At 45.5% G+C, this 12,522-nt stretch overlaps 1 protein-coding gene across 3 annotated transcripts in view; it reads left to right on the forward strand.

Moving 5' to 3' along the window:
- The window catches only part of LRRN2 (leucine rich repeat neuronal 2), a 147,770-nt gene extending 135,593 nt beyond the window's left edge, over positions 1-12,177 (forward strand). For all 3 annotated transcript variants that reach the window (XM_083508867.1, XM_083508868.1, XM_083508869.1), the window contains exon 2: positions 8,655-12,177. In XM_083508867.1, the coding sequence (XP_083364993.1) occupies positions 8,929-11,079 (2,151 nt within the window). In that variant the 5' untranslated portion in view covers positions 8,655-8,928 and the 3' untranslated portion in view covers positions 11,080-12,177. The remainder of the gene's footprint in view (positions 1-8,654) is intronic.
- Positions 12,178-12,522: the final 345 nt, after the last annotated feature.

Below are 12,522 nucleotides of genomic sequence, written 5' to 3' on the forward strand. Positions count from 1 at the left end.
ATTCTCCTAACAGGCAACCTTGTCGTATTGGTAGGGGAAGGCAGTCTGCAGAAAATGTCATAGGCACGTCTTATGCTGTTTAACAGTCTGATCCTGCTCAGTACTTAAGCTTCTATTTCCCGGTTAGCTTCAGTGACTTGAGACATTTAGTGGGACATTAAGGTGCTGGGAGTTTGCAATAAGTGCAAAACACTCTGTAAGGCTTGGTCCTTTCGATGGATTGTCAGGGCAACATCTCAGTCCATCTGGTGTGTTTTCTGTGTTTATCTGTGCAGCCACCTGCTATCTCCTGAATTAATACATTTACAATAACAGAATTTGACTTTATTTTATTTTTAACCTTCCACAAACAAGCTCCACCAGTCCCACCTGCCCACAATTGCTCTGTAATTAAAGATCTTGTTCTCTCAGTGAACCAATTGGCGGCTGTGCTGCAAGCACATGCAGTCCATTACAAAGGAGACAGATTGAATTTTAACAGCCTCTTGGAGGGTGCATTTGGGCTCCCGTGTGACTGGCCCAGGCCCCACAATAGCAGGATGATTAAATAAAAGAGATGCAGCCCTCTCGCGGAAACTACATTAAATTCTATTTAGGAGGCATTTGGAAAACTTCCAGCTGATGTCTGGGGACAGTGGTGCATAATGAGTTACCCAAAGGAAAAGCCAGTGTCCTCAGGGTCCTTGCTCTATGACTTCTATTTACCACTGTACTGCTGCCATCCAAGCACCCTGGTCCTAAAAGCACATGATTCAAAGTCAGTGCCAGTGCAATGGATGCAAGCTCCTTCCAGATAAATGAGTTTAGATGGAAGACAATCGGCTTCGTTCAATGCATCTTTTACATGTGCTGAAGGTTTCTTGAACAGAATGCACCTCTGGATATGCGGGGAGATAAGAAGCTTGATCCCTGATCCTAGCCATAACTGTAGATGTCTTACTGCATTCAGTGCAACTCTTTCCCAAGTAAACTGGCACTGGTCTCTATGTCCTAGAGAGCAGCCTTCCCCAACCTGGTGCTCTCCAGATGTTTTGGCTGGATGGGGCTGATTGAAAGCCAGAGATGCTCCACCCCTGTAGTTAAAGCAATCATCTAGTTGCGATTTCCCCCATTTTCAAAGCTCTTGCCCTTTCCCATGACACTAACTTAGGATTCACTCCTGATGATAATGTACTCTTAAAAAACAATGACTGGGAATCAGTAGTGTAGAATTATGAGCTCTTTTCTACACTGTATCGAACTCACGCTGTGAATGTGCTAGCAGGGCTGCTGGATGTGGAAGGTGTGAAATCATGGAAAGGGAGGAGATGCAGAGGAAAGATATATAATAGTGGGGAGGTGAGGGGGATATCTTGGGGAAGTAAATGGAGAGGTGGACTAGATTTGATGGAACATGACTGCTTCCTTTTATGCCACAGTTCTAGGTGCAGTGTGTCTGAGAACTTCCCCTTCCCCTTCTTTTGCCCTGGCACTTCCTCCCAAAAATCCACTCTTTACCACTGAATAGCAGGGACGCGGGTGGTGCTGTGGGTTAAACCACAGAGCCTAGGACTTGCCAATCAGAAGGTCGGCGGTTCGAATCCCTGCGACGGGGTGAGTTCCCGTTGCTCGGTCCCTGCTCCTGCCAACCTAGCAGTTCAAAAGCACGTCAAAGTGCAAGTAGATAAATAGGTACCGCTCCGGTGGGAAGGTAAACGGCGTTTCCGTGCGCTGCTCTGGTTTCGCCAGAAGCGGCTTAGTCATGCTGGCCACATGACCCGGAAGCTGTACGCCAACTCCCTCTGCCAATAAAGCGAGATGAGCGCCGCAACCCCAGAGTCAGCCACGACTGGACCTAATAGTCAGGGGTCCCTTTACCTTTACCTTTTAGGAGTAGATAGCAGTCCATGGGAAACCTGGAGGAGAGGAGACAGAGGCAGCTGTAGGGAGGCAGGGACCTTTAATCTCGGCAATTGATCCATGGGGGGCAACTGATCCTACCGGGGATGAGTTCGAAACTCTGCCAAGTCTGTGCAGATCTTGTTCCTGCTAATAAAGGGTTAATGCCAATGTGCACAGTGTGATTTACTGCTGGCTCACTGCTGTCACGTATGGATAGAAACATACAAGGACTCAGTAGGCTAGGAATGGCAAGCAGAAAGAAGAGAAAGGGAGAATGCAACATCTCCGCTTGTTATCCAGCATCTCTTCACAGCATCGTTGCAACCAATTAGGATGTCACTTGGTAGCAATTATAGAACCTTAAGGTGCCTACGCACAGTGAATGTGAATGTTTTTGGTTAGTTAAGTTGGAAGTGCTTCAGAGTTCGTGTGTGTGAAAAAGATGCCCAAGATTTCAGAACTAGCAGTTGGGGATTTTAATGAGCAGCTACACTATATGAGATGGTAGCTGTGGCAGATGTGCTCAAATGCTAGTCAGAGAGATTTTGGCCCCATGATGTGAACCTGCTGTGGGTCGGCTTCATCTCCTTCATTGAATCTAACATCCCAGGCTGTAGAGAGTTCTCTCTTTTGAAGAACTCTGCTCTCAACAATGTGAAAAATCTTTGTCCACGGCACCCTTAGGAACTTTAATTCTCTGACAGTACAAGAATTTTTTGTGTATTCTCATAGAACTTCCATTCAAAGATCTAGGGGGCGGGGGGCAGGCATCTGTGACAGCAAATTGGTAAATTTCATTTCATTTTTTATTGCATTTAGATCCCACCTTTTTCCTCCAAGGAGCTTGAGACATGGTTGTCTCCCCCTGCATTTAATCCCCACCACAACTCTGTGAGGTTGCTTAGGCTGAGAGGCAGTGACTGGTCCAATGCTACCCAGTGAGCTGCATGACCAAGTGGGGATCGGAGCCCTGGTCTCCTAGATCTTAACCTGACCTACACCACTTGCTCTGTGTATGTGGACTTGGGTTGGGAAAGAGCTTAGAAAGTAAAATGGTACAGATGAATGGCCAAACTAATTGGAATTTGTTTTATTAAGCACTAATAAATCCTCCTGCAGTCACAATCATTCATTGAAGACTGTCACAAAGGACTGTGAAAAAATATGTGCAGGGGAATTCCCAGAATCCTCAGTTCTGTCAAACAGCGACTAGTCCCATTTTCAAAACTCTGCTCCCAACTTACACACTGCACATTTTCCTTGCCCTCTTCCTGGCCCAAGGTATGTTGAAATGTGTGAAAAGGGAAAGCCAGAGCTCTGTGTTCTCTTGTAAGCAGGATGTTGCTTGCAGTCGACTGGAAGTTTTCCAGCAAATTAAATTTAAAAATGTCCATTTTTCAAGCTTTCATTGGTGTCTGGTGCTCACTGGGACTGATAGGACAGGATAGAGGGAAGCCCAACACTAGCAGGAGCCGGAGCCAATGGCAAGAAGAGTCAGCTAATCATGGAGCAGATAGAGCCCTTGGCCAAAGCCCAACCCCACCAGTCACTGGTGCTGGACCTCTCTTCTCATTCACCGACATCAAGAAACATTAACACTCCTGCCTTAAAGTCCTGCCTGTTAGATTTATTTTATCACATAGATGGAATCTGCCGCAGAAAAGATGACAATGGGAGAAAAGGGGCCATAATAATTCAAACTGGAGCCTGTAGCTAAATAAAGCAAGCAACGCAGAACCATGAAACAGAAACCTAGTTCAACAGAGTTCAGCAGGGCAGGGACTAGCCTAAGGTCTCCTGCTAATTACCTTTGCAGCTCCTCCATTAGGTAAAATTGCTAAATCCATAACCAGAATTGACTAGCCCATATGCTTTGTGTGGCTGTTAACAATGAATGGCAGACAAGGAATCAGTAATAATGAGTGATAAGCACAAAATGATTAATGAGGAGTGACAGGCGACGCAACTGTCATTCTGCACAGTTTGATTGCTAGAATACTGTCCTCCTTCACCCCCACCTCCCACACACCCCTCCTCTGTAACAAACTGTTTGCTAGAAGTTCATCTTCACCAAACCTCCACATTTTGACCTAGAAAGGACATTTAAGACAAGGCCAGTATAAACGACATTATGGGTCTGACTCAGTGGCGTAGCGTGGGTGGTGCAGGGGGGCCAGCCGCACCGGGCGCAACATTTGGGGGTTAGGGTTAGGGGGCGCAAATCCACAGGTTAGGGGGCGCAAATCCACGGGTTAGGCGGCGCAAATTACTTGCCTTGCCCCGGGTGCTGACAACCCACGCTACGCCACTGGTCTGACTGAAGGATTCCCACAAAGGTCTCCTACAATAATTGATGCAGTCCACCTACACTGAAAGAGGGTGATTCCCTTCCCCACCTAACACTCATCTTATGTCACAGGTGATGGAAAGCAAAGATGCAGGCTTTAACTGACCAAGCAACAGCCACTTGGACCTCCTCTGGACCCAGGTTCCATGAAAGAGAAGAGGGCAAGCACTGGCTGGTCCATAGGATGACCTAAAAGAGAAGTCCCAATTTATTTTCACTGTTGTTGTTTTTTAAAAATAACATTTATATAGCAATATTTTAATTTAAGAACTTGTATTCCAAAAGATTTGGTCCAGAATAAATGGATCCTTCCCCTCCTTGCCCTTTTTGCATAACAAATAAAATACAAATAAATAAATAAGCCTATACCCACCTCCAATTGTATTTCCACCCTCCCAGAGCTTCAACCTCTAGATGTACACATAACATTAGAGGCACTTAACTAAATTAACAAAAAGATAAAAAGAATGGAGGGGGGGAGATAGAGAACAAAAATAAATGCCTTGAAAATAAACTGTATGCTGAGCCTTTTCAGAAAGGCTTCCTTAAAGCTGATTTGCTTTAACCCTCACTTCATACTCCCAATTCCAAATAGAAAAGATCAGCATTTCCAGATCAGTTTAACGGTTCTTCTTCAAACCACCTCCCGGCTTTGAGGTTTAGAAAGAGAAAGACCCTGTGATTTGCAGAACAAAACCCCCAATCATCTATGAAGCTTAAACATGCAACTTGCAATCATCATGCACTCCAGGAAAATTAAATGAACAAGGCTGTGGTTTTCCAAGGCCAAAGAAGTTAGTTACAGGCCCAATGCTCACTCTATAAAGGGTGTCAGAGTAAAGATTATATGCCACTGCCTTGCTGTGGCCCATGTGCCAAAATTGATCCTTTGCGTTTACGCTGCTGCCTTCCACAAGGTCTTTTGACTTTTATTATGCCAACTCCCAGAGGAACTGCACTAAAGAAAGGGTGGGCTGTATCGATTTTCACATCCTTCTTGATGGACCTTCATCTTTCTTTCCCCTCTCTGCGGATGTGTTTTCTTCCATAAATCCATCCAGATCGTGCAAAACAATGTATTTTCCTCTTTTAAAGGAGGCAGGTACAGAATAAGGTTCCTTCATTTCCTTGAGACTGGAAAGTGATCTGGGGAAAACTGATCAAGAAATATAGGCAAACATTGTCTTTAAATAGAGTCTCTGGACACACAAAAAGCAGGTGTCAAGAAGAGCTCCAGGCTAGGCTTTTCTCTGGCATGCCAGTTTCCTAGGTGCGCATGTTTTCTATGTGTTTTTGTGAGAAGAGTGTTCAATCACCTCTCTTCTCAAGGCTGGCCCAAGAGATTTTGCTGCCAGATGCTAAATACAAGAGGGTGCCCACTCCATGACTAGGTTGGCCACTGTTGTTTAATCACCTTCAACACACATCTCAAGGCAATGTACAAAATGCAATAAAAACAGTGAGCAAGAATACAGAAAACAGTAGCAGAGTAGGTCTGGCAGAGAAATATGAATCCAGATGGGAAAGCTTTTTTTGAACAAGAAGGTCTTCAATTGTTTATGGGAATGTGTAGCTGGTGGGTGCCTGTTGTATCCTCACAGGATACATGCTGTTCCACAGAACAGGGGCAGCCACACCTGAATGAATTAATAATAAAATATAATAAATAATAATAATAATAATAATAATAATAATAATATTTCCCACCCAGCTGGGCATGTTTACAGAGCACCCTTCAGATATCTTGGGGACATGAAAGTAACATTCTCCTGCAGATTGCACTGACCTACCGGGCATTTAAGGGGTAATGTGGTCTCTGAAGTAACATGGTCCTGAGCTGTATAGTGCCTTATATGTATGCTAATACCAGCTGAGACTTATTTCAACACTCCAGGAACTCTTGGAGGAAACTGGTTTTCTAGATCCAAGAAAGGGAACGGCTTGGAGGGCTCAGGTGGAACAGCCGGGGGGGGGCTGCAGATGTGCTGCTACACACACAGAGAGAGAGGGGGGGGGAGCAGCAGCAGCTGTCTCCTGAGGCAGCTACTTCATCCTGTCCAATTGTAGGGCCAGTTCCCTTTGCCCACTCTCAAGATTCAGCTGTCTCATCCTGCTGCATGCTATCGATCAAGCCTGACTTCTGCTGGATTGTGCATTTAGAGCCATGCCAGCAGATAAATGTATTAAAACATCCAAATGGCCAGTAGCAATCCCCACATGGATCTTCAAGCCAATTCACAAGTGAAACTAAGAACACATTTGAGCCTGCGATGTGTCTCTTATGAATGCCATTAATGTGGGTCTGGGAACGGAAGGAGAGTGATTTTTACAGCAGGCTTATCCATCCTACCTTCTCACGGAACGTGTCTGTATAATCATATGAGCACTAGGGAAGATGGAGGCAGAATAATAGTTGGTGACATGGTTTTCCAAAGGAGGGCATGTCCCCCCGTCCCCTGGAAAGGAGATTGCTCTCTGATTAAGCTGCCAGCAGAGCAACCTGATGCATTACTCACAAGCTGCCAATATAGCCCTTGACTGCAGTCTGCACTCAAAAAAAGTGTGTGTGCATGAGTGCACACATGCACGCAAGACAGAGAGAATATATTCTCTCTGAGCTACAAGCCTATAATGGACTATTCCTTTAAAAAGAGAGAGACACAGACAGACAGACAGACAGACAGACAGACAGACAGAGAAATTCTTCCCAGCAATTGCAGTGTATGCATTTAACTTCTTTCTTCCTTTTTTTGTGTGGAAATACTGTATTCTGAATGAGGGGGTCTCTTAATCACGCATAACTTTTTCTGGATTGTGTAAAAATCATTCTAACTTTTATTTCCTGGCTGTAGATTTCTGCTATAAATCAATTAAACATTACAGCAAATCATAGTTAAGCAAGTTTAACTATGGATTTGTGTTTTGTCTGAACTGACAAACTGCAGTTTGTGACTAACCAACAAACCAGGATCAGAAGCTGTGCTTTGAAACAGGCTTGCAAACCATGGTTTGTGCTACCTGTGGTTTGGAGTTGTGTCTGAATTTATAAACCACAGTTTCCCCAACTTTGGAGGCCACTGTGCTCAGAGACACAACTTCTGAGCTGGAATGAAGGAATGAATGATTGATTGAATACAGAATTCAGTCAAAAGCATGGAAAAGCCTGTTGGCCTGGATGAGACCCATTTGAATAGAAAAAGAATCATCAAAACAAAATAAAATAAAACGGGCAATTATATAGTGAGATAGAAATTCCCAGTATCTGCTGAGACCAAATTCCACACTGTCAGTTTTCTTACTGAATTCCCATTTGGCAACTTCCTCTTGAAACATTTTTTTCCCCTCTTGAAATGTTTCCTCTTGAAACGTTTTTTTCCCTCTTGAAACGTTTTTTTTTCCCTCTTGAAACATTTTTTTAAGTACTGTAACCTTAAAGTTTGCTATAGAGTGCCTTGATGGTCTGAAAGAAATGGACTCCTGCTGTTTTTTTAGAGTTACATTTTTTTATGTCCAATTTGTGTCCATTTAACCTCTTCCATAGCAGAAAACCATTTTGACATATGTAAATGTTTCAGGGGTGCTATTGGCAGCTGATGGTGTATGCCACGTTGGAAGATGAGCAGGGGGACAAACTCTTGCTAGGACTCATATTGTAAAGTATCTATATACCTGGGTAGACGAGGTGACAGAGTTAGCACACTAGTTTGTTGCAGGGTTTTATGTTTCTGCTGTAGCCCACCGGTATTTGGTGAGTAGCCACTTCAGACTAGGGGGACTGTTTATAAAGAAGGGCAGGCCCACCTCCAAATGGCCATGAGGAGGAAAGGTCATCTCCCCAAATGAACTGCAGATCCTGGCTGATACACTGGAGAGGTTTCAGCTAAGAAATGCAGGTGACAAGTGGTGCCCTCTAACTTTCTGTGCTGGGCCTGTCTTCCACAGTCAATGACTCCTGGGTGAACTACTCTCCAGACCCTGTCAATCTGCTGCTGCCCACCCCCACCCCTCCAGCACACACACACAATTCCCTGGCTGAGTACTGGATTTTAAGAATGCCTGGTGTAAAACCTGCAGGCACTGTTCCCTAGAAGGACGGGCACAAATGCAGTAGTATCATAAGACTTGGCTGTAGGCAGTGGATCATGGGTGGGAAGGGGAAGCAGGCAAACATTAAAACACAATATTGAAAGCCGTTAACAAGCCATGAGGCCTTTTTGGTCAAACAGATTTGAACAATTTTCACAGAATGTCAACCCATGATGGACACATGCATACTTCGGTCATGAGTTCTGAAACACTGCCTCTGCCACACTTACAGCAGCTCTGTATGAAATCTCCACAATGGCATGCTAAGCTTTGACTCCTGTGTGTTGCTAGCTTGTGAATTTCATTTCTTACACAAAGTTTTTTCGTTTATCTCTTTCAGGTGCAGCCTTAAGAAGAAGTCTGAATGATGCAAGCCAGAGAAAAAATGAACCACTTATGGAGGAGGAAAAGGAGAAGCTCTGATTAGAAAAAGAAGGACCACAAGGCCCATTAGGATGACCTCTTTAGCTGAGGAAGCCTCCTACCCCTAGCACAGCACCCTCCCTCAGGAACAACAACTTCTGTGGAAGCTTCCAGGGGTGGCAGGGCAGTGGATTTTTGCTGTCTGCTCTTCCCTGTTTCTGGGTTTTGTTTTTGCTTATGTTGAGTTCCAAATGTGTCCTGTAAAAGCTTACACCTTGCATGGAAGTTGGACTTGCCAGTTGAAAATGAGACACTTCCAACTGAACTTGCTTCTCATCTGTATGGCAACCACCACTGCAATCCCTGTTGTGCCCTGGAAGGTCAAATGCCCACTGCAATGTGTCTGCCAGATCAGGCCATGGTACACGCCCAGGTCTGTGTACAGGGAAGCAGCCACAGTTGACTGTAATGATTTGTTTATCTCCACAGTGCCTGAAAGCTTGCCAGAGGGGACGCAGATTCTTCTCTTGCAAAGTAACAATATTGCCAAGGTCGAGCAGAGCGAGCTGGACTATCTGAAAAACCTGACAGAGCTAGATTTGTCACAGAACAGCTTCTCAGACGTTTTGGACTTCGGCCTGAAGAATGTGCCCCAGTTGCTGAGCCTTCACCTGGAAGAGAACCAGCTGGCTGAACTGCCTGACAACAGCTTCCCGGGCCTGTCAAACCTCCAGGAGCTTTATCTTAACCACAATCAAATACGTAGGATTTCACCCCAAGCCTTCTCAGGCCTTGGAAGTCTCCTTCGGCTCCACCTCAACTCCAACTTCCTGAGGGCAGTTGACAGCCGCTGGTTCCAAGTGTTGCCCAGTTTGGAGATCCTCATGATTGGAGGCAACAAAGTGGATGCCATTTTGGATATGAACTTCAGGGCCCTATCCAATCTGAGGAGTTTGGTTCTGGCTGGAATGAACCTGAAGGAGATTTCAGATTATGCGCTAGTAGGCCTGAAAAGTCTGGAGAGCCTTTCTTTCTATGACAACAAGCTGGTCAATGTCCCCAAACGGGCGCTGCAGCAAGTCCCTGGTCTCAAGTTCCTGGATCTGAACAAAAACCCGCTTCAGAGGATTAAGCAGAGTGACTTCACAAATATGCTGCACCTCAAGGAACTGGGACTCAACAACATGGAGGAGCTGGTTTCCATTGACAAGTTTGCCTTGATCAACCTGCCTGAACTGACCAAGCTGGATGTGACCAATAACCCTAAACTATCCTACATTCACCCGAGTGCTTTCCACCACCTCCCCCAGATGGAGACCCTCATGCTCAACAACAATGCCCTAAGTGCCTTGCATAAGCAGACACTGGAGTCCCTCCCCAATCTGCAGGAGATCAGTATCCATAGCAACCCCATCCGCTGTGACTGCGTCATCCGCTGGGTCAACAGTACAGAGAACCGCATCCGCTTCATTGAGCCTCAATCCACATTATGTGCTGAGCCACCGGACCTAAAAAGGAAGCACATCCGCGACGTCCCTTTCAGGGAAATGACTGACAGGTGCTTGCCCCTCATCTCCGACAAAAGCTTTCCTTCCCATTTGGAGGTGGCAGATGGTGAGGATGTCTCTCTTCACTGCAGGGCTCTGGCAGAACCAGAGCCAGAGATCTACTGGGTCACACCATCAGGTCTCAAGCTAATGCCCTACTCTGAAGATGGAAAGTATAAAGTGTACCCTGAAGGGACAATAGAGATCCACAAGGTTACAGCACAAGAAGCTGGGCTGTACACATGCATGGCTCAAAATCTCATTGGTGCCGATACAAGAAGCATCAGCTTGATGGTCAACAGTTCTTTCCCCTTCAGCGAGGATACTCTGGAGCTGCTGGTGAAAGACGTCCAGGCCTACCACATCTTGGTTGCTTGGAAACCTCATCTTAATACCATTTCTTCCAACCTCACATGGTCCAGCTTCAACCCCAGCCTGGACATGATGAGTGTGGCCCGTCTCCCAACAGGCACCCATATGTACAACATCACACGGCTACACCACAGCACAGAATACTGGGCCTGCCTTCATGTCGCCTTCGTAGCCTTGCAGAGCAAGGTGTCCTGCGTCAATGCTAGGACTAAAGAGGCACAATACCAGTACCTGGAAAACAGGCAGAGCGCCCTACTGGTGCTGTCTCTTTGTGTTTTGTTGCTGCTTATTAGCCTTATAGGCAACTATGGTTTGGGTGCTCTCAAGCCACAGCCTGGGAGCCACAGGGCCTGCATGCCATGGAAGTCAGGTTCCTCTTCAGTGCGTGTTGTGTATCCGACTTATATCAAACACTGGGATCAAGCGAGGAAAAGTGAGACACTCCTAGCCATGGAGGTTCAAGCAACACCACTAGACTCCTGAAGGATTCTGGGAGCTTTTTCCCCCCAGAGAGGGTGGGCAAGAAGTTCTGGTGGATTAAAAAAAAAATACCAAATATAAATGGGGGGGAAAGCTCAACCATGAAAACAATAAGCATGGAGGATGAAGACAACAAAATGTCCCCTTTGGATGTCCCCTTACCCAACAAAAATCACCAGTTTGGCCAAACCAATGTTCTTTTATACCAAGATGAACAATCCATTGTTTATGGAGGGAAAGTTCCAGCAAAGAAAGTCAGTGCCCAGAGAGCAGACACCATGAGCTTGGAAGCACCAAGCTTGGCATCTCACCATCCCTTTATAGGCTGCCTGTGGATCCCCTGGCAGCCTGCTACCAATGTACGTTTTGTTCAGCAAATTGCTGCTCCCTTGGAGATACAAAAAAGAGGCTTTTTCCCTTATGTGTACATGTGTATTGCCCATCGAGAATCTAATCTTGAACCAAATCCACCAAGCCTCTTCTTGTAGGCTGCATGGGTTGCCTCCTGGGGACCACCTTAGGGAAGGTGAATATGGAGGAAAGGCAAACTTATGGGGCTATGAGATCACAAAGAACAATAATGGTCCTCAGAACAATGAATGCATCCTTCAATCTATTAGCAACATCAGTTAGCAAAAATGGATTGGATCTCAAAAGTGGATTGGAGCTTAATTTCAAGGCTATTTTGTAAACTTTTGTGAATAATGTTTAAAAAAAAGAGGAAGAGGGAGGGTGAAGAAATTCCTGCTTTTCTGTTTTTTGTAAGAAAAAGAAAAGAAAAGAAAAAAAATCCTTTGTATACCAATCTACCATAGCTAGAAGGCTTTATGCTAGGTCAGCATTGCTTCAGCTAAGGGGTGGGCAGTGGGGAGGGGAGGCTATGGGGGGATAATCTTTAATGTAAGAGAGGTTTCAAAGAATAAGAATCTCTTCGTTTTGAAGTGGCTGATCTCCACGCTGCATAGCTCAAAATATCCCAGGAGACAAAAGCAAGTGGAGTGGGTGAGGGGGTGAGGAAAAGGGGAGAGGATAAATGTTTCATTTTCTAACTCTGTCATCACCTCTTTGTCTCTGATAAGCCAATTAAAATTGCAAATGAAACATACCAGTGGGCAGTGTGCTTTCCCCAAATCTCTTCCTAGCTGAGCAAAATAAATAAATGCATCAGTGGGTTAGGGGGTACAACACGTAGGAAGAAACTGTTCTACAGAAGAATCATTGCCAGTAGTGATCGATGGGGCAGCAGCATTTACCTGACTTCCCATCACTGGTGCTGCCTATCGGGAGGATGAAGGGCAAGGTTGGTGCAGTGCAAACACACCAGCAGGAGCACTAGATTGGCTCCACTGCCCTCAAGTGACTCTGGATGCTGTTGGACTGCAACTCCAGTCGGCCCCAATCATCATGACCAACAGTCATGGTTGATGGGCTGTGTAATCCAGCAAC

Source organism: Podarcis liolepis, assembly GCF_965112155.1.
Source record: "Podarcis liolepis genome assembly, chromosome: 6".
NCBI classification, from domain to species: domain Eukaryota; kingdom Metazoa; phylum Chordata; class Lepidosauria; order Squamata; family Lacertidae; genus Podarcis; species Podarcis liolepis.